Source organism: Cyprinus carpio, chromosome B3 (genome assembly GCF_018340385.1).
Source record: "Cyprinus carpio isolate SPL01 chromosome B3, ASM1834038v1, whole genome shotgun sequence".
Taxonomy (NCBI): Eukaryota; Metazoa; Chordata; class Actinopteri; order Cypriniformes; family Cyprinidae; genus Cyprinus; species Cyprinus carpio.
The window spans coordinates 25,444,051-25,467,720 of NC_056599.1; the positions used below are offsets into that span (position 1 = coordinate 25,444,051).

The following is a 23,670-nucleotide window of genomic DNA, read 5'->3' on the forward strand; positions in this document are numbered from 1 at the left end:
TTAATGTAAAATACATTTATTTGATTAAAAAAGAACAATATTAAGCCCTTGGTGGGGATCAGTCTCCAGAAACAGACCTGACCTGAACAACTCAGCAGACATTTAAAAACAAAGCTGCCATTGTGTTTTCATTCCAATTACAAAAGCCTTCACTAATATTCATTAAAATCTTCTGAAAATTAAGCATTATACAAACATGTTCAGGCCTGTTGATATAATACTTCATTACAAAATATATTAACAGAAACAATGCAGTTAGTCTTAATAAATACAGCTTAACTTCACTTTCGCCTAAATAATAATAGCTAATTACTTCTTATTCCATAGCAGATTTGAGGATGAAATGATTACACAAGGAAAAGAAAAACTCAAACCATTGGTGTGCTTCAGCAACACCATCATCTTAAGGTTATTTGCATGAATATGTCATAAATCCCAAGTGCCCTAATCAAACAGAATGCCTAAAAGAACTACAAATCTGTACTTTTGTTAATAGTGATTTCAAATTAAATGCTGCAAACAAATACAAAAACATGCAATATAATTAGTCAACACTAAAAGACTATTTTACAAAAAAAAAAAAAATCTATACACGAGAACACATCGTGCCACCAATATTGATAATTTGTTCAACTTCAAGTATGATACAGTGCTCAGCAAACTGGCAGCACAATATTTCATTCAGATTTAGTTTTGAATGACTTTTTCCCCACATTCTCAGAAGAAAGGTACAAAAGCTGTCACTGGGGCGGTACCTTTTCAAAAGGTACACTTTTGTACCTCTTAGGTACTAATATATTCACTTTAGGTACTAATATATACCTTTAAGGTACCAATATGGAGTCTTTGGGTACAAAGGTGTGCCTTTTTGAAAAGGTACTGCCCCAGTGACAACTTTTGTACCTTTTTTCTGAGAGTGGGCACATATAATGACCAGGAAACATCACACTAGCATGTTACATATAAGGCCAATTTCACATCATGCATTGTGTATGAATACATGTTGAGCCCATAGTGGTTCCACGTTATAATTTTATAAATGTATGTCCTATTATATCTCCCACTCATGTCTTTTTCCACGGCCTATTTTACCTCTCTAAATCACAGCACTTCTTTTACTGGGCAGGTAAAGCTAAATTATACACAACAAGGTTAAAAAATGTGACATACTATGAATAAAATCGAATTAAGTTTCCAGTATTCAGTGATTAATATTATGAGATCATCTACTTCATTCTAACTTTGGCAAATATTTAATCTACATATAAAAACAAGTATCATTACAAATAAAGTCTCTTGGCTAAGGCTGTAGCTGGTGGCAGCTAGTGAGGTGGTGTGTTGTGCTTTATTTGCGTTTTCTTAGCACTAGATACATCAAGCCACTCAGCAGCGTCATGGGGAACGCGACCCAGGCCACGACAAAGGAGTATCCGTAGTCTCCTTTCTCAAAATGTTTCTCTTTGAAGCTTAAGTGCTCTGCTGTGTAGATGGATGCACCGGTCATCACACAGAAAGCTGTGGAAGGGAAAAAAGGGATATTTTCAGTTGGTTGGTAGAATTTTAAGGGATAGCTCACCCATTAATTAACATTCTGTCATTAAGTTCTCTCCCTCCTGTTGTTCTAAACCTGAGCTCTCTGACCCAGACAGCAATGCAACTGACATGTTCAAGACCCAGAAAGCTAGTTCAGACATCATTAAAATAGTCCATGTGAAATCAGTGGTTCAACCATAATTTTATGAAGCTACAAAAAATATTTTTGCACAAAGAAAACAAAAATAGAGCCTTCATTCAACAACTTCTTCTCTTCCATGTCAGTCTCTGACGCGCTTTCAGGAAAGTAACGCTGACGCAGGAGTCAGCGTTCCGAGGTAGAATGTCCATCTCTCTTAGTTCATCGTCTGTATATTCCAACACTATCTCATGACCAATTCATACACTTTTTACGAGGTGGCTAATTCATACAATTTTGTATGATTTCTCTACACCCCAGTGAAGGGTAGGTTTTGGGACAGGGTTTGGTGTATGTCATTCGTACAAATTCATATGTAAAATGCGTACAATTTAGCAAAAATCATATGAATTTGTATGAGTAAAGTCGGATGTATGAATTGCTGTGCGATCAGGCTATATAATCTGGTTCGAATAAGGCTGGGTAGAAATTTGCAAGTCATCCTCTCTGTTGAAATCTTCAGATGTTTACGAATGATGATGTTTGCGTGCATCTTCCTCTGCTTGTAAACTGAACAGCGGCTCTTGCGTCAGCAGCACCACATGCATGCATCATGGTACTCTCATGAATGCGCAGCGGAGAATGACACAGAAGAGAAAAAAATTGTTGAATAAATTTGTTATTTTTGTTTTCTCACAGAATGTATTCTCGTAGACATGTGGGGGTGTGTTTAAATGAGGCGTATTAGGAGGGTGTGGACGAGTCTTAACTTTTATAAAGAATATCTCTTTGGGTTTGAGACTTTAGTCTTTGCAACTGTAGGGATCTTATCTATGCACAAACAGCTTGTAACCCTCCAAAGAGAAAGGAAAACTTGAAATTGCATCATACGACCCCTTTTAAAAATATTTTTGACTATTTTGGTTATGAATACAGGACTCACGTTTTAGCTGGAAGAAATGGTTTGAAGTGGAAAAACGACTAAAATAATGGATTTGTTTCTTACAAACATGCAGGATTTCTCTTCACAAGACATTGAGTGATGGACTGGAGTGGTGTGAATTACTTGTGGATTATAGTGATATTTTTATCAGCTTTATCAACTCTCATTCTGACGGAACCCATTCACTACAGAGGATCTATTAGTGAGCAACTGATGCAATGTTAAATTTCTCCAATTCTGATCTGAAGAAGAAACTAAATCATCTGTGTCTTGGATGATCTGAGTGTGAGAAAACTTTCAGTTTTGTATGAACTATTTCTTTAGATGTACTTGTGATAAAAAATGGTAATCTTACAAAATAAGTGCTTCAAAGCTGGGTCAATTTACATACTAGAAAGATGGCATGAAAACAACAGCACAAATACTTCAAGGTGCTTTAAGACCCCTATTGACCTGTGATTTTGCACAATGAATGACTGATTGTACATTTTCCTTGCATAGTAGACAATAAGAAACAGCAATTGTGCTGCTAACAATGATTAGAAATATATACTGTGGGCATGAACTCACCAGACAAGAGCTGGATGATGGCCGTGAAGACAAATCTCTCGCCCTGCTTCAGACGGAAGAGCTGAAGGATAAAGACAAAGAAACCCACACAGCACAAGATAGTGGCCAGTATCATGGTGGCCTGGACAGTCTGAAGATAGGCTGATAAAGAGGAAGAGAACCAAGAGGCAATAAGTGTCTTCTTCTGCCCAGTTTTATCAATAAACAACTTTAAACAATGCCCATTAACACAAGCATTTATACTGTATGACATTTTGCTCTGAACAAGGTAAATGGTGGTTATATTTGACTTCGATTTTATGATATTCAAGGCTTACCTGCATCAACGGTTGCACTGTTCGGTATATCATAACAGCCTGTGGAGTTGCAGTGATACCAGAGATCTAAGGTGTAATCTTCCCAAACCCACCATACCTGGAAAAGATGGAGAATATATAGACAGAATATAAACTCAGAATGTCCTTTTTCATGATACTGTGTTTTTAAGATCATTTTATAAAATCCAAATAAGCTTTACAGATTTTTATTAGAAAGTATATAATATGCATACATGTATAGAAAAGTGTACTTCTTAAATAAAATGAATACAGTTGTTATCGCAGTACATTTTACAGTATGCGCTGTTGTAGATCAACAGATTATTTGAGATAACCTTAGCAGAAATGGTGCTAGATGAGTTAAACTGGGCTTTTTTCTGAAATCCCCGCCAATAACACTGAGCAGTACCAGTGCTTATAGCAGACTAAGCAAAAAAAGACTGAAGAAGATCAACTTACATTTCTGAGGGTTGCTATGAAGAGTAGTATTGCTGAGGTGATGTGGAAGAGGATGATGAGGGCCAAAATGATCAACATGGCTGATGGTGGAGCAGAAAATCAAAAGCAGGAGAATCTGGGCGGGAAAAGAAAGATATGAGAATGTTATAAAAATCCTGTTAAATGAATACAAAGCTGAGACTGAGAACGGGAACTGTTGTTTTCTGCTTCTCTTGGTGGGAAAATCACCATGTGCCAATCTGAACAACCTACTCTTATTCTGCACTTTGACCTTGGAAGTGCTTATCCACAAGTATTTTTTTTTTCACCAATGACAAGAAATCAAAAGATAAACATTATTTTTAAATTATTTAGTAACACTTTACAATAAGGTTCCTGTTAACTTAAATACATTACATGAGTTAACAATGATAAATACCCCCAAAGCATGTAACAATCTTAGTTTATGTAAAATTAAAATTATTACCAATAATACCAGAATCTGTTAACATGACCCGAGTTAACATTAATTAACAATAAACAGAGCTATTTTGTATTAACGTTAACAAAGAAGAATATATACTTATGCATTGCTCCTTTTAAAATAATATCCGTTAATACATTAAAACCATTTGATATTATTTCATAAAATGTTTTTAGCGTGATTCGAGTTTAAGAAGCTACATTTCTGATTTTGTCAGATTTAATGGATCATTCAAGTAGATAGGAGGCAAGTCTAAAACCTCACATGCAGTCAGGTTCTGCTTACGTCACACACATGAGCCTCAGAGTCAGCTGCTAAATTAGCTTCCCATGATTCACTGCACTACGGCCAAATACAGACAGCTTATACATCTCAGCCTGCACCAGAGCCGCTCCGAGCCATTTATGAATGGCTTTTTTTCCTCCTTCAGCTTGTATAGTGGCTGTAAGTTTATACTGGAGGTGGAAAACCCATTTTTTGCTCTGAAGTGCTTTAATGCTCAGTACTTGAGGATACAATAAAGTTAAAAAAGACACCCCTAAGGACTATATCACCTCAGCACTATATCTGTAAAATACATGTCACAAAAACCATATGTGGTGAACAAGGTTTTTATCTTTTTGCTCGGATACAAAATCCTTTACATTTACATGATTTTATTTGAGACACTTATAGCAATGTTAACTAGATAGACAAACTGTAAACTCTAAAATACAACAAGACTAGGCAAGGCTTACTGCAGCAGGAACAGATGTACGACTGAAGGATTTAACAGATGTAGTGTCCAGAAAATATAATAAAAATCTCTGTTTTTTTTTTTCTTGGTAATAAAAAAGGATACAGAAGGAGGTAAATGAACATTGTGAAAGAAAACCGTGATATAACCAGCTGTTAAAGATGATGTTTTCCTCCTTTAAAATCTTCCTCGTTTAATCTGTTTCCTTATTATACAGCTTATACACAACCAGATCATCAATAACTACAATCTTAACTAAGATGAAGCTGTTTTGCTCCAGGTGTATGAATCTAACCTGAGGGGGCGCCATTGAGCTAAGATGTGAAAACTCTCCACAGATATCAAGAAGCATCAAGTGGGGAATATTTATATATTTATTTATTTATCTGACATCCCCACACACAACTTGTAGAAAAAAAAACCACTGGACATCATGATTAACTTCTCCTTTGGTGTCAAAGAGAGGAAGTCATAATGGCTAATTTGCGTTTGTGGGTAAACTGTCTCTTTAAGATGGGATGTGGAAGTCAGGGTGTGGCATTTGAGCAATAAAGAGTTTAGGCGGGAAAATGGTAAAAGAATGGAGGATTTCTGTTTGAGCTTATCTGAAAGAAAGCAAAGAAACCTACCGCTCACAACCGAGCCAGAAAGATTCAGCCAACGTGGTCATACTAAAAGAGACCCGAGTCGGAAGAGGAAGCCAGCCTTAGTACACAAGGGAGGCACAATGTGGGAGGATACAGGATGACGCTCGTCTAGTAGAAGTTTCTCAGAGCAGTCTTTACAAACACAAGCCTGAAAATCCTCTCTTTTTAACTTTCACAGTTTCTTCTAAGGTCAGGGAAGGTACTGGGAGCAAAATTAAGTGTAGGCATTAATAAAGACTGAGAATGTTGGTCATTTATTCAGAGCCTGTAGTGGAAATCCTCTGGAGACCTTCACCCCCTCAGGCTATACATTAGCTATCTGTCTCTATAGAGTGTAAAGTGGGAGGCTGGTCTCATTAAATCGTAGCATATCATGTACTCGGTCCACACATGGTCTTAATTTTCTCTTCAGCTGCCTTCCTGTGTTGTACTGAGGGGCGTAAGAGGGTTGGAAGGGGAGGAGCCAGGGGAGGAGGAACATAAGACCAAAAACTCAAAACATGCTGTCCAAAAATCTGTGATCTGAAGCAGGAAATGTGTTGAGCAGATGATTCTGAGATTTTGAAATAAATAAAATCAAATAAACTGAGAATATTTGAATCATGCTTTTACAACAAATGGAGACTGAAGCTTTCAAGCTTCAAAAATAATGCAAAAGCAAAACAAATCTAGTAGTTATAAAGAAGAAGACTTGACTTTCTTAATTAAGGTGTCAAAGTTACTCCTTTATGCATTTTTCATCTGAGACTGTAGCAGTCTGTTAGGATCACTGCATTTTCAAGAGTTGCTGGGCGGCATCTGTTAGTTTGTTGAAATCCATAATGGCGCAAATGTGGCATTTAACACACAGAGAACCAGTGTTTTGTTGTTTATGTCACTAGCGGCTCTGTGAATGGTGGGAAATTGAGGAAGAAAATTCCTGTTAGATGGTTAAGGGAGGAAAATGAAACTCTTTGACTAGGCAGAGGCCCACCAAACACAGAATACACGTGGAAGAACATACTGAAAATTGTGTGTTGGCTACACAGAGGGATAATCGTCTATGCACAGTTCCCTCAGGCCTTTCAGGAACAAAAGATCTACTGTAGAGGTTCACCGAGGCCAACGGCAAGCGTGGAATCAGCTTCACGGGTGATTCACGTCAGCCTTCACAGGAACTGTGTACCTGTAACCGTCAAAAGCGGCGATACCATGACCACAAGGGTCTTAAAGGAAAATTCAGTACAATTTAAGCTCTATTGGCAGCATGTTGAGAAAGGACGGCATTGTAGGCGACTCTCACAGGAAAGAGTACTTGTCCTTCTGTTGGATTGGACTGTTCTGGAACAGTGATTTCTAGTTGTGTCCTCTTTTGAAAGGCCAAACAAAGTATTTTGGCTTTCACAGTGAAACACAACATGGTGTCATCAGCGAGAATCAATGTTATGCCTTCTTTCTTTGCGTAAACATTTGGGTGGTGTTATGCAAATCTTCCCACATCGTGACGTAGAGATGTGGGGGCATTTAAACGAGGCGTTTTAGGAGGCCATGGTTAACTTTTATAAAAAGTATCTCTGTGGATTTGAGACTTTGGTCTTTGCAACTTTACAGATCTTCTTTATGCAGCAAGAGCTTGTAACACTCCAAAGAGAAAGGAAAAATTGAACTCGCATCATATGAGCCCTTTAATGAAAACTACTTTAGTAAATAAATAATACTTAAAATAACACTGCTGAACTTGAATTGGATCTGGTATATTTCCTTAAATGATGGATCTGGATTTGTGAGGGCAGGAAGAACTGCAGAAAGTAAACATACAATCTAGACACCTTGTGTGGCTTTTAGTGTGGCTTATGAATAAATGTCATTTCTGTACATTAGATCAGTCAGTCAGGATCAGGTCAAATCACAGACATCTGTACTACAGCTGCACAAGACAGAGAAAAATCCAGAAATCCAGCATTTAGCTCAGCCTTAAAATGGGGGCTGAGGCCCTGTTCAAGTTTATATAGGCTGAGACATGAAAACCTATGAGCGTTTGTCTTGGAAACTTGCTGTGGAGTTTCACTTTGCTATGTACAATCCTGCAGGATGATAATGACAGCCATACCTCTCAAGCCTAGAGGTTTCCAGAGATTTTACCAACCATCATTAGTTAATTAATTGGAGTCAGTGCTTTAAAAGGTAGCAGATAAGCCATGTCGACTTATTTCTGCACTGGGAAATGTCTGCATATGAGTGTGTATGTGTAAACACTATGGAGCTCCTGCTCATTTCCCCTAAGCTTGGTGGAAAACGCTGACTTGAGTTTCACTTTTAATGTTATTTTTTCATAAAAGCCGCAGTCTCCAGCAGACTTCCAAGTCGGCCACTGCTGAAAACAGAAACTGCTGTCATGGAACAAATGATTGAGATGAGAAGGAAAGCTTCAATGCCATCCAGCAAAGCTTTGCAGCTTTAATCCATGCAGGGCATGTGTACATCATTTATGACCAGGGCTGGATATCAGAACTGATTAGCAGATATGTTTACATACTGATTCAATTAAACTATGCAGTTTTATTCTATTTCATTTATGAGTAGGTCTTTTTTTACATTTCAATTTTTTTTTAAAAAGTCACTTTTCAAAATATTTCTTTGTTATCCAGGTTTGAAACTACATGAAAGTGAGTAAATTACTGTATGACAGAATTATAATTTCTGGGTGAATTATCCCTTAAATGTGCTAAATAGTTTCATTTTATTTTCAAATTTGCATATTTGCTGACTTTGAGGGGCAGAACCTTTTTTTACGCAATTACCTGACTATTGTAACAAGTGAAAGATTACAGTACATTTTATTTTTAGATTTATTTTGGTATAATTATGGTAATGCACTTATTTTTTTAACATTTTGATAATGAATTATGAGAAATAAAAAAAACAAGTATAAATACAAACAATAAGAAAGAAAAACATTTTTGAAATGTGAAATTTATTAAATTATATATAGGGCTGGATATCAGAACTGATTAGCAGATATGTTTACATACTGATTCAATTAAAAAAATGTAATTAAATTAATAACTTTTGTTATTTTATTTTGATACATTTTATGGTGATTCAGTGTCCTAAACTGCCACTGACCACAAAAACTATTGACTATCCTGAGCTGTGACGTCAAAGGCAGCAGATAACACACAGAAAACCCGACAATTACTCCCGTTTCATTGTGCATCATTGTTTCTCCTGCAGCATTTACACAGAAGCAGCATGAACTCACAGAAAGGAATGTTCCTCAATAACACGACGCAGTCACATATCCATAACTCTGCTCAGGAAACAGATCATTGTGCGAAATCCAAAGGATAAAGTGTTTTATGAATTATGTCTGGTGCAAATATTTTGCTCATGAAGTCCAGATAATACAACATTTGTTAAATAAATCAATAAATGATGACAAAAAACATGCAAATGGGAACTGCAGAAAATGCTACCACCCGGTTTGACCTAACCTGACCCTAACTACCAGTGCTGAGCTAGAGGGAAAACCTCAAAGTAAACGAGGGATACGAGGGGGAATGTTTTAGTGTGTATGTTTGACATGGCCTGCGGTTTAAAATGTCAGCCCAAAGGTAACAAACCGTTCATAGGTTGTTTGGCAGTCCAGAGACCAACTCGCACTCTCTGAGAGAATGCAGATAAAAGGGAAGAAAAGCGTGCAATGGATAAAAAATGGGAAGAAATGATGATGAACAGAGTTTATTGTGGATTCAATCCATGCATGCCTTTTATTGTAGATGTCCTTCACTGCCTGGATGAAAGGAAATGTGCTTAAAAAAATGTTCTCTGAAACAGTTGTGAAGCCATGAAGGTTAACAGCCATGGATAAAAAACATCTTTATTTTCAGCAAGTGCTAGGCATTCTTAAAACTATAAACAATAATCTAATTAAGATCAATGCATTCTCACAGACTCATTTCCACTGAAGCACTCATGTTTATCCTATCAGGGACAGGGGCGTTTGTTCTAAAATACAGTCATAAATTAAATGCAGCCCTGTTCTTGCTCAATAAAGTTAAAATTAAGCACTAAAATGTGCCTGCTGGGTCCCATTCAACTGATTTCCTAACAGGCCTCTAGTAAGGTTTGATGGCTGCAGTTTACACAAAGACATCAGGATAATAATTTTTACACATTTTGCCATACAGCATATTTGTCAGGGGGAATCTTGGGTATTCTGTAGCTAAGATCTGTTATCTGGGGTATGTGTTGCAAATTGCTACAAGGATCATTTTGAAGTCAAGTAAACATGTGAAGACCTCTGCCACACATCTTTGGCACGTCTGTGTACTTCAGTCATGTGATCAGAATACTGTCAACCTTTGTTTTCTTTGCCCACAATACTCAATACACAATACTTTTTTCAAGAATAATATTCTATATGACTCACTTCAATATGTAATATTAAATCTTGGGTGTCTTAAATAGTTCACCAAAAAAAGGAAAATTCTGTTAGCATTTGCTCATCCTCATTCTGTTCCAAACCTTTTCTGTGGAATACAAAAACATATTCTAAAGAATGCTGGGGTCCACACAACACTGGACCTCATTAACTTTCATTGTATTAAAAAAAATAAAAAATAATCCAAATATATTTATTTTTGAAAGAAAGATACAGGTTTGAAACAATATGTAAATGATGGCAGAATTTGCAACCATTCTTTTTATATGCTTTTTTTAATCAGATTTTTTTTATAATGAATTCAGGACCAGATTTACTAACAGCTTGCGCCAGCGCAAATCGTCTTTTGGTGTTAAAATAGTACTGTCAGGATTTACTAAAGACACGCAGTGAAGAATTAGCACTAAAAAAGGCTTTGACAGTAATTTTGCACCTGACCTTATTGAATATACATTTGTAGGAGTTTCCCTTTCAGATATAAAATTTATGGGAGGAGAGTATTAAAATGAATCATGCAACACGATTTACTAATGTTTGCGCTTGTCAAATTACTGGTATTTGTGCCATTATTTAACACCCAGGACCAATTGAGGAGGAATGGTGAATTTTTACCCCAATCCTACTAATTTCAACCAAACAAAATTCAAGCCATAGTAATATATGTGAATATATTTTGCCAGTTATTACCATGTCTTAAAGTCACACCAAAATTGACATACATTCAAGATGGATTATTGGAAAAAAAAGCCAGGACTTGGTTCTATCTATCAGTTGCTGATAGGATACAGTGAGATATAAATGAGAGCTTACAGTTGATTTTAAGAAAGGGATTGGGTTTATACTGACTAAATGTTTGGAGAAGTCCAGCATACATCACCAGAGAGAAGTCATTTCACTGGAAGATCCAGTTATGAAAATTTGATGAAAAAGAATGAACAAGAATATTATTTAGTATGCCTGAATCAAACTCACTTTCACCAAACTACACTTACACCAGCTTTTCATTTCTGAGTCAGATAGAAATAGTGCCTCAAATGAACAACTGCACTTCACATTTACAGTGTCTCAAGAAATGAAATTATACAACTCCGAACATACGCTGACAATCAGATCTGTTACTGACGTCTCTGATTATCTTTTCCCTACTGTTCAGCCCCTGTAGTACCACTGGTGCTTGTGAACTAGAATGGAAACACAAAACTTATTTTTGGAGAAAACACAGAAGCCAGAGTTACTGCCTAAAATGAAGTTTAATGTAAAGAACAAACAAAACTTTCTTTTGGGTATCATCTATTAGTCCCACCCAGTAAATTATTCTTCGACACAAATAAAAGGAAAGGAAAAAGCAAACAAACTTCCAGTGAGAATGACGTAGCGAGAAATACAGTCTGTATGCTATACTTGTACGAAGCCTTAATATTCCTATTACAAAACCCTGAGGTACTCCACATATATTTCAACACCATTCTGAGCAGTTTTGGCACAAGGGTCTCCTCATTTTGTAATAGAAGTGTATTTTGGCAAGGCACATGTGTTCCTGCCGCAGCTGATCTCAGTAGGAGCCTCATTCACACACGGTAGGGTCCCACTCGGGGCCTGCTGATAGGCTTTCATCTCACTGCTGTGGCTCTGCTGCAGGGCAACCATGCCCAGGTGCCTCAGGCCCTGTTTTCACATTGCATTCCACTAATGACATGCCGCCAGCACGAGTAACGGCTCCCACATGGATCTGTCAAAAGACATGCTGCTGAACCCCCGCGGCCACATCCAGACAACCCCTCTCGCTGAGAATCAGGACAACTGTGTTTAATGCATTCACACTGTCCGGATTCTCCGTAGCTCCTTTGATCTTTCAGCAGGGATGAAGAGAGAACTCTTGTTACTCCAAAGGAGTTTCTTGTTCGTACAGTGCACTTCACAGCAAGTTGTAAATCTTAAGTGCGCTGAAGCCACAAACTAGAGAAGAATTTTGAGGCTCTCAAGCCTTAAAATCAGACTGACTAAGGTCATAAACACTACCATTCAAAACTTTGGGGTTTTGGGTCTGTAGGATTTTTTATATGTTTTTTACTTTTTTTTACCTTTTTTTTTTTTTTTTTTTTAAGTACCAGCATTTATTTGGTCAAAAATACAGAAAAAAAAATTACATTTTTAATTTATTCCTGTCATGGTAAAGCTGACCAAAGCTGACCAGTCTTCAGAAATCATTCTTATATGCCGATTTGCTGTTCAATAAAATGTCTTATTTTTATCATTGTTGAAAACAATCTGTGATTTTTTTTTCAGGATTCTTTGATAAATAGAAATTTCAAAAGAAAAGCTTTTATTTAAAAATGTAACATTACAAATGTCTTTAATGTTACTTTTGATCAATTAAATGCATTGTTGCAAAATAAGATTTTTAATTTCTTTCAAAAATCTTAGGGGAAAATATTTAAGGGTTTACACATATTTTAAATAAAGAAAATTTACAGCATTAATGAATAAGAAATATGGAAGATTCTACACTATTTCTGGGTTGCTGTTTTCGCTATTAGTCCCTCCTATTTTTTAAGGATGTTTTACTTTATAATTTTTAAAAATTAATAGTTATAAATAATTTACATTATACTTATACAAAATGAAAGAATTGACATAACTATTGACTTTAGTGTTTCTTTAAACAAAATAGTATGTTTAAGTAGTATAGATTATCGGTAAACGGCATTAACATGAAAATTATTGCTTTACTCAAGCACCCTCCCGCAGATTTTTCAACTGATTATAAAATGCAGTTTATATCACCTTAAGGCACGACAATACAGACACACACCCACATGAGCACTTCCCCCTCTTGCCTCTAAGTGCATGTCTGTCAAGGCCCTGTCGTTTTCTTCTCCTCTCTTATATTAGCATGGAATGTGACTGTTTACTGCTAAACATGGCATGGTTCTTGTGTTTAAAGCTGGTATGGGTCTCTGCTAAGACTGGTATCTCAAGTAAGACCTCCTCATAGAGATTTTCATAATCTAACAGGGCTTTAAGCTTGAGCAGTGCCACCCCTGTACACATTTGGCTACCAAAATCCACAGCAACACATATGTAATTCATTGTCTCAATCCAAAAAACATGCAAACACATCACAGCGTCCCAGACTTAAAGACTGCTTTTACGATTCACACATTTTCCAAGCCACTGTGTCTGTGACACAACAGTGACCCTGGATTCCACCTGTCACTGGAGAAGAATTTGTTTCGGTGATATTCTTTCTGTAATTGGTGAAAACAAATCAAGATTACCAAGCCTCAAGACAATGGAAACATCTTCAAAGGACTGCTTCATTTTTCTAGCTTTTTTCACAGCATTTTGGTGCTGAGAACACATTAGCAGTTCATGCCAAGATTAAAGTATCTGAAATTATTTGTCACATTTTTGCTGAAGCATTAGCAATAGAGTTAGGAAACAGCTCCCTGTCCTTTACAGTCACCCTTCAGCTAAAATTCTGAATCCAGTGAGTTTCATTTGAACATGAACTGACGAGTTAAACAGGAGCAGCACCACATTTTCAGCTTCATGTAACATATTGCACGTGGACTGTGTACAACACATTTTACCCCAGCTAGAAATGAGTTTGCATTCTCTACTGAATGTGATTAAATAAAAAGACTGACAGAAAAAGTCTATTTATCCACACAAATACAAACATTCAACTTGACCAATGTAGTCTAATTATGAATTAACAAATAACTTTTAAGAGACGGTATTTTAAGGTGAATCAAAATGACACAAAGTGACCCATTTTGCATGATTCATAAACAAATGACTCCTATGATACGGTTCTTTTTAGTAAATATGAAAAACAGTGACCAATGTAACATAATTCCCAAAACGAATGACTCATGAGGCAGCAGAGCTTTCAAACAATCAGTTTACAAAGACAAGTTAACAATTTGACTCAATCTGAATCTTTTTATATATCATTTACAGCGGGTAGAATGTCTATCATATACAAGCAAAATTAAAATCATAACTAAAATACACCCAAATGATTTAGAATCAAATAAATGGTATCCAAACTGAATCAAGTCAGGAAAATATGTTTGGACATCCGGTCAAATAGTTTCACATGCTGTTGTGAGTCATTTAGTTGAGTTACTGATTCAACCTTATACTTAATTTACTGGCATTTCATACTGCCATTTTTATTTAAAAAAGACAAAAATAAAAGAGATGCATGATTTGGCTTTAAATATTGAGGGGCACACGCCCCCTCCTGCAGCTTAGTCAGTCTGAGCTTTACATGAGGGTTAAAAAAAGTGTCCAGAGATTTGGCTCAGCCAAAGGGAGAGGCATTTCCTGATCCAAACGTTGACAGCAGATTCTAATGAAACAATCCATCCGCAAACAAAACCCGCCACCTATTCTTTTGAAATCCCTGCAAGCAGCACATTTCTGAGTGGCATCAGTTCTGCTACTGTAGATCAATCAGTGACCCAAAACAAAAGAGAGAGAGAGAGAGAGAAACTGAGGTTGGAAACAACTTGGTCAATAAGCAACTGGAAAAGCCTCTCACTTTTGCAGCATGGAAAATTAATGGAAAATAAGCCATCACTTTGTCCAAATCATCCAACACAGACTGGCCCCACAACAGAGTTGTAGCATGGGTGATGTATGGATAGGTTGGACTACCACACAAACTGTGAGTAGGATGATAAATATGTTTCAAATAATGGTGGATATGAGTTTTCGCGGTGGCTGGACTATACATCACACTGTGTTTTAAAGGCACGTGCATATATCCTTTCCTGGAGCGGTTTGGCTTTTGATAGGTCGGTTTGAGTTATGGCACTCACTGCGGCTGTGTTTGTGTTGTAATAGCAGAGCAAACGGGGGTCCGGAAATCCAGTCCAGTGAAAACGGCTGCACCTCATGAACACACTTCACACTCCCCACCCCCAAAACAGTCCCACGAGCAACACACTGGAATGTGCCACCGAAAAAGCACTGCGATTATCTGTCTCACAGACTCAACGGAGAGAGATGAAATGCCACGCATGCAAAATTAATCAAACATGCAAAACAAGTTGTAGCACCACCTTAGGAACAACACTTGGCCTTGTAAAGCGCAAAACATCACAGCCTCTATATCTGTTTTTTTTTGGGGGGGGGGTGGTGGGGGGGGGTGGATCCTTTTTTTTAATCTATAACATCTTTTGGCTGGAACATGATTGTTTACCATTTTTTTAGAAAAGTTGGAAATACAAAAACAAAAAAACGTAAAATTAGTATATTAGGTAAAATATATTACATATACATAGGATACTTTAATTTTCCTCTTATATGTTGTAATAAATTACATATTTCAAATATTTCATCAAAGAAGTTCAGATATGACTTATGAAACATCTGAAAAGCACTATAGGCTGTACTGACATATGAAATGCTTTCACCAGGGGGCGATATGGGAGACAAAGTTGGCGGTACTTAACTCTAAATGATTTTAAAATGCACAACCGCCAAACACGAGAACAAACCCTGAAGAGATTTAAGTACAGGTCTATTTTGCTCTTTCATAACGTTTCTTTCTTTTCTATTCTAAAAACTTAAGTCAAACTAGATTCTCCTGCTAGCTTTGAAGTAGAATTAAAAAGATTATAAGTAAACAAAACCTCTAAGAATATTAAGTTAAGTCTAGTAATAAGTATAAGCTGGTGATTCATCAGTGAAGCATCACCGCCAACGCCCCTTTTCTCACAAACTCTCTTCAGTTTACATTTTCAGGCAATAAAGTCTCAAACACATAAATAAAGCCTTGCAGACAGCAATAAATCAACTGCCTACTTACTCCAGCCAGTACTTTAGACATCAAAGATGCTGTGATCCTCTCAAAGGGTTTTATGACTTTTAACTGTTTGCATGCATGTAGAAAAAGTTACTTATGATTCACACTCACCGCTGAAGAGAAGCCTAAAGGGTCAAATATTGTATAGTTTGGAGAGGGCAGGCAGACGTGGAGATGAAGCGATGCAAGCGTGAACGTGACTGCAGGGTAAACGTAGTAGTAGTGAAATGAGGAAAAAGTGCGCGCTCCTCCTCTCAAAGTCCTGAACAGCCCAGAACTCTGGTTGGGTGTGGTCTGGAACTCAATACGTGCTGTGCTGTGCTGTGCTGAGGAAGGGAGGGAGGGGAAGCTTTCTGGAAGCATTAGGTGTTGACAGTATATGTACAGAATTCATTGTGGAATGCTTCCTTTTGAATCTGGACAAGGTGTAAGACTTCAGAAGTTGACACCGTATGTCATTTGTCCCAAAACGGCATGCTCTGAATGTCTCACGCATCTATCTTTCTGCTCATTCTCACGTGATTTTGTGTGTGACAGATTTGGTTGGTGGTTTGTGTGTGTCTATATGTGGTTCTCTGTGGTGTTGAAGAAGACCAAGAGTGCAGGGGAAAGTCTTAGCTCAGGGGAAAGAATGCTCTGCTACCTCTCCCTTGTTCTTCTAAACAGCTGCTTCTGTGAACATCAAGATGACTATCCAATACAAAAAATATCTGCAATACTTATAGTTCACTACATTTATATATAGATAAGCACTATGTAGCTATGTGTATTTGTAGTTCCACTGTGCATATTTATTATGTAACAGAGCGATGTTGATATACACCATTGTTTTATGCCATCTGCAGCCATCTGCAAATATTTGTCTATTCATTTCCCGTGTGCTCCTCCCTTTTGCATTACATCCCCAGGATTCTGGCTCCCTGAGTTTCCTGAGTGTGTGTGTGTATGAGATCTAAGCTAGTTGACTTTAGGTTTGACTGACTCTGATCCAGACTAAGACCGGATTGATTGGCTTTCTCTCGAATAGGACAAAAGTGCTTAAAAATAATCTGTAGCACTTTCCTTTCAGTAAAAACCTGATGCTGTCACAGGACATGAGGCTTCTTTACAAAAAGGGCCAATTTTTCATCTGATTTCAAACTTACAAATGACATTTCAAACTACAGTAAAGACTGTGGGCAAACGTTGACTAATTAACCCTAATTTATAGGAAAATTACATCACCAGCACTCTTAAGTCCTGAAAATGTAGTTACAATGTAGTTACAATAAAATTCCAGATTGGAAATAAGAAATTCAAAAGTTTTTGGAATTCTGAACATTTAAAAAACAAAGATATGATATAAAGTAAAGTAGAAATAGGTAAGATTCTGGACTTTTCATTCTCGGATTTTTACACATATTTGCAACGCTTATCTCGTTAACACTTTGAAGATACGTTCTAATGTCTCCAGTTAACATTTATAGCAATTCCTGACATGCCTTTATCATCCATGGGGGGGGGGGGGGGGGGGGGGGGGGGTTGTCAGAAAATTCCTTGGATGCCTGTCTAAAGTACTGTATAGGATTTCTCATTTCTCAAAAAAATCCTGTCCTGTCTTAATCAATGATTCTGCTCATTTACAACTTGAAGCATCATTTTTAGACATGTTCTTTTGTGCCTACAATTCTTATAATGGAATCGGTAACTAACAATGCAAATCTCCATTCTGGAAATAAGTGTTTCCCAGCATGTGAACTCCACTCAAGTCAATGCATTCCTCTTTTGTCGCTCAGCTGTCATTTTGTGTATTCTGCAGTGATTACAGAGCAGGCAAACTTTGCTCATGCTATATTTACATCCACGATGGCTTATGAAGTACCATTGTTCAGTTGAAGACAGCAGAAATACAACTAATAACATTCTGAAAGAGTTGCCAAGAGAGTTGTTTTTACCCACAGCCCACATTTATGCTGCAAAAAGCATACAGAAACAAACAACCCCTATTTAATCATATCACGCAGATGAAAACTGGTTCTTTTTTGCCTGCCTTGCACATTTCAGCTGTGTGCTTTTGTTGACAAAATGTTTCAAGCGCAGAGGGATGTAATACACAATTTAATGCAGTAAAATGTGTATTTATCATCAGACCTTTAAAAGAAACATTGCAACAACTGCTAGGATATTGCTATGCACCATAAATGTCATAAAGTACTTAAATAATAAGCAAAATAATATCGCAGTGCATTAAAAGTGAATGGTTTAATTTCTGCCCAGCTAGCATCACTAAATCCACGCCAAGGCGATGTTGCTGTTTTGGGCAGTTCAGATAAACTTTTTGGTAAATCAACCTATCGATGGCTCATCTAAAAGTTACACCCATCACATCTATGCTTAACTTGCATTTAAAAAATCTTCTGGTTTGGATCAGACATGGCAGGTTTATGTGCTTAGACTTTGTGCTGGATGCCTGGATGCTTCTGGCTCAGTCGGTGCAGTGATGTGGAAATTCTGGAGATCCAGACAGCTGTGAAACAACAGGCCGACTGCCAAACAGCACAGAATAAGGTGGAGCCAAAGACTGGGGAGGCCCCACCGTGGCCTCTCTACACCCTCCGCACCAGTCTAGCATTGTGCTTCAGATCTCTGCCTAATGAGACAGGAAAAATGGAACAAGTTTTCCATGTCATGCATTGGGAATGCAATCCAGTATGTGGAATCATTTTTGTTTATAGTCTACCAATAATCCATTGTACTTCCAGTTCACAGGCTCCTCCCAGCTTTTCACTTTTCTCAAATATAATTTTTGCTGATTCAATGGAGCAACAAACTGTCTCCAAGTTTAAGCTGGAATTGTTAGGTGTCAGATTGCAAAAACAATGACTGTTTTCAAACAAGTTCCCAGAGCAGCTCTCATTTTTCATTCAAACAGATTGTCCTGTCCCCAGTGTGATAGCATTAGTTAAATCAGTGTTGCTATGTTGGGCTGGTTGGAATGTTCAAACAGAGCAATGTTTTGATAGTGCCACAATGTGTTAAACTTTTTTGGGAAATCAGCCCATAAAATGGATTACCTAAAATTGAAGTGATCATTCACATTTTGAACAGCTCTAATGAAGACCATGATTGTGTTCTTTACTGTGAATGTGATTAAACTAAACAGGCTGAATAATCAGGATTCTTGTGCAGTCGGGGTGAAAAGGTGCAGAGGAGGAAGGTCAGAAACTTCAGCTGTTTTGGAAAGAATGCTGTGGGTGATGACCAGATCACAGGTGGAGAAGTACGGTAGTAAAATCCTGGGGGGCTGAAGTGGGTTGGACTACCATATATGTGAACTTTTTAAAAGCAAGGAGGCCATTTGTTTCCATGATAAAGAGCTTGCTTCCTTATGTGCTGATAAGTTCACCTAATTTACCATATATGCAAAACTCCATATCACAACCAACCAGGAACAACATAATAAAAAAGAAAAAGAAAAGCCATAAAAGCATTCAAGTTGTGCATTTTAAAAGGCAAACAAACAAACAAAAAAACCATACACATAATTCCTATATAGATTCATAACATATTTGATAATAAAAAAGAATTACTGTTCATGCTGAAAGATAAAATATCTGCATGTTTCTATTAGTTTTACAGTTTAAAAAAGTGGAAAAAAAAAAAAAAAAAAAAAAAAAAATAGATATTATATATATATATATATATATATATATATATATATATATATCAAAAGAAAAAGTTGCTGAGAACTTGATCTGGTCTTCAACTCCAAGCATGGAGACACCGCCCATTGGCTCGGGGGGGCATGGGGGGAGGGGGGGGCTCCTTTATGTTAGCAGTAAAACCAGTTCTTACACTCCCTCACACTTCCCAATCCCATCAATAGCTGTGAACAGCACAACATTTATTTTCCAGCACACGTTTTCCATACAATTTGCATTTCATCTTTCGTTCATTTGTTTAAAATGTGTGACCCACAAGAGAACAATTGAGCAGAGGAGTCAAGAGCTCTTCAACCTCATGACAGAGGCTCCTCTTTCACACTGACATAAGCAGAATGAATTGCTTTCTCCCTGTTCTGATTAAGCTCAAGTGCTCTCGTAGCTCTGCAGAAGTGGAAGGAAATTAAGACAAAAGTGGCCTTTCTAATGAATATGAATGAAAAGTTTCCAAAAGATCGCTAATTGTGCCTAAGCTTCTCGACAGAGTCTAGTTCCTGTCTGTGGTCGGAGCAGTTTTTCTTTGTGCCGGTTTAAATGATGATGTGGGCTTCTGGCCATTGACGCAAGACCACACCTTCTGAATCAACAGACCTCAATAAACTCAATAAATAATGAAATATACTGTAGGTCAATGAACCTACAGTGAATTGGAGTAAATTGGTCCTATCGTAGATGGATGACCACCTGGGTTGAGCAATATTCAAAATGTGAGAACTTGCTTCACAAGTTGGAATTCACAGGACGTTGAAGTTGAACTTCAGTTGGAATGACTGGAAGAGGAATTTAATGAAGTGGAATTCAAACAAATTAAACAGTCACACAATGGAATAGTCCAGCATTACAACAAACTGGGAAAAAACTTGTATTCTTCTGTAATCCTGCTTGTTTGGCATAGCTGTGTTTCCCATAGCTATTTAACACAAGAATTCCACAATATCCATTTAGACAAAATTCAATTACATAATAAACATAAATCTAAAACAACATGAAATATGTTTGGCAAAATCTATTTATAGGTTCAAATGTGTGCTTTTTGTCAGAGCAAATTTTCTCAACATGCATGAACTGTCTTTTTTTTTCTTCTTTTTTGTAGCCAAGGCTAATGTGAGAACTGACAGATTCTCTCCTAAATTTTAATTCACATTTAAATTCTAAATTCTACATCCTGTTTGCTTGCTACATTGATTTAAAATTTCATAACTGAACTGGACTAAACGGCACGCACTCCTGATTGACGTCTTATTACTTCTGACAGTGGTCTGAATATTCCAGGACTGAATTACACTGCAAGCAAACTTTTAACACACATTCATTTAATCAGCATTCAGCTACCACTGACTCTGTGAAGAATGCCTTTTATACTCTACAAGTGTAACAATAAAAATCCATCGGCAGAGGTCTATGGTTGCAGATGTGATTTGTAAGATGGGAGTGTGTTTGCACAGCTGTTTGAGGTCATTGCAGGCTATCCTCCCCCGAGACGAACATCTATACTGCTGCCTCCTTCAATGTGACTGATGATCTAGTAGCTCAGTATACACACCCTAACATCCTACAACACTCCCTGCTAGTCCTGCAATGCTCTCAGAGGGAAAACGCGTGTAGCTGGTATTGTAAGGAAATGCATGTCTGGATCTTTCCTTAGGAATGGATTAAATTTATACTGGTTGGAGTACAACCAAAATAGAAAGCTCTTTTCCTTCCTGGAGTGGTTTCTCGGAGCAACTGTGTCATAAATGGTGGTTGCAATGTCAGAAGGCCAATTGGCTTGCCATACATAGCTTGTCTGACCTCAGACACCTGACCTGAAGTGTTTACTGGGTTAAATTTGGTCTAACCATACGATTTATATATACGGGAGGGACTAAAGTGTTAGGGATCAAATACATAGCATTTTCCATCCTGGCACCCACACATTCCTACATGCCAAATTTGGTTCAGCCTCATGATACATCCTGGAATTTCATGAATTTCACCAACTGAGGATAAATTGAGCTAATAATATTTAGAACTGAGCTAGTCTTTTTGTAACATATTCAAAACCAAATCAAACTCTAAATGGCGAAAGCTGATGTTCCAGAACTCAATAAAATGGGTGGTTTTCTTTCTGAAAACCAAGAATGAATGTCACCTTGCTAATGATGAAGCTTCAGTACAGGATCTTGGACATGGTTCAATGGATGGCTCCCTGCTGGCACAACAGGCGCTATGTGTCAGTACTACTGTGCAAACAAACTGGAATGAAAACACATTTGTCTTCACCGAACAGAAACTAGCTTTACTCTCAAGTATATGCTGGCAAACAAAACAAGCTCAAGCTATACCAAAACAGTAGTATTGTGATCAATTCAGAAAAATAGTTTCTTAAATCAACATGAAGTCTTCCTGCATGTTCCTGTTTTTTTTTTTTTTTTTGTGGACAATTCACTGGTGCATGTTATTCCAAAAAAAAAAAAAAAAAAAAAATTATTTGCAATCTTCAATCAATGTACTAACTTTCTCTTCATCTGAAACAACTTTTCCACTGATGTCACTTTGTGTAGCCGTGTAGACTATTAGATCATGTTAACCAACAGGTCAAAAAAAATATTTAAACACAGTGTTAATCTCAAATTCACTCAGGTCTTATTCTGGTAAGTAACTCCCATTTTCCAAGATCTAATCAATTCCAGATGAATAAAATCTTTTATTTTTTCCTCACTGAATTTCCGTTTTCTTTTGAAAATACGTTACAGAACTAAAATTCCAGAAATAAAAATCCTATTCATTTTCTAACTCTACACAAACCAAACTTTCTTATTTTATATCTTACTCACTTCCTTCCTACTTTATTGCCTAAAATGTGACATCTTTATCGAAGAATTCTTTAAAATTTTTATGGAGAAAATAAAAAGGAAAATACCTTAGGGACCAACGCTGCTGAGAAAGTGGGGCGTAACAGTTGCAGTCTGTTCACGTTGACTTTAATCAAAGGACTAGACTCCAATCAATCATGACAACTTTGCATTGAAAGGAGTGTGAGTGCAAGACAAGCTGATTGCCGTTGACTATAAATCCACCCAATAACATATACTGCAGCAAGGTGAAGACAAGCAGCTAAATGAAAAGAAATGCCTTTGATGCTCCAAAGCAGGGCAGAATTTGCATGCACAAGATGTAAAATGGTTGTGAAAAGCTGGCACTCTTTAGTGGTGGTTTGCATGTCACGCATGTGCTGTTTTTTATTGCCGTTGGAAATGGGTCATGCATCATTGTTTGAAATCTATCACCTTTATAAAGGGGAAACTGCTGGTTTCATCTGGCCATACAAGAACGATGGAGTTTTGGTTCCTTCGACACACTATTTTCATGTTTAATACTGTAAAGCTGCTTTGACACAATCTGTTTTGTAAAATGTGTTATATAAATAATTGTGACTTGACTAGAAACTGGCTAAGACACCCTAGGAGTTGTGGGGAAAAAATGGATCCAGATGGACAGAGCGCTTAGACACGCATTGCTAAAATATCCTCACTGTAAAACTATATTTTTACTATAAGCAAACAACTGAAACAATTTGTGTTCTGCATACGAACTTTGCCAACCAACTTTGCACAAGAAAGAAAAAGAAGTCTAGAACTACAACCCCACAATATTTATAGCTATATCACAATGCTGATGATAAAATCTGCAAAAATCTGAATTCTATTAGGAATATTATTTCAAAACACTATGTGGAAAATCAAACATCTAAACAGCCGCATAACCTAAAAAGACTGTAGAGAATAAGACAAAATATAATTTTGCACCAACATTAATTAGAAGGCTTAACTACTCTTGACCACCTTAGAAAGAATTGGCTATTGTATTAAAACTGTTACTGTGGAAAATTTTGTAGTAACTTCTTGGTGAAATTTATAATAAATAATCTGTTAAGAG

At 37.1% G+C, this 23,670-nt stretch overlaps 1 protein-coding gene across 2 annotated transcripts; it reads right to left on the minus strand.

Moving 5' to 3' along the window:
- LOC109074209 (epithelial membrane protein 2) lies at window positions 1–16,319 on the minus strand. Of its 2 annotated transcripts, none has more exons than XM_019090266.2 (5): window positions 16,163–16,319; window positions 3,962–4,076; window positions 3,503–3,599; window positions 3,186–3,326; window positions 1–1,515 (listed from the first exon to the last, which is right to left on the minus strand). In XM_019090266.2, the coding sequence occupies exons 2-5, from the start codon at window positions 4,037–4,039 to the stop codon at window positions 1,346–1,348; spliced, it is 486 nt and encodes a 161-aa protein (XP_018945811.2). In that variant the 5' UTR covers window positions 4,040–4,076; window positions 16,163–16,319; the 3' UTR covers window positions 1–1,345. The 2 variants fall into 2 exon arrangements, with proteins under 2 accessions (XP_018945811.2, XP_018945812.2); XM_019090267.2 differs by lacking the exon at window positions 16,163–16,319 and adding an exon at window positions 5,790–5,834.
- Between the last annotated feature and the right edge of the window lie 7,351 nt (window positions 16,320–23,670).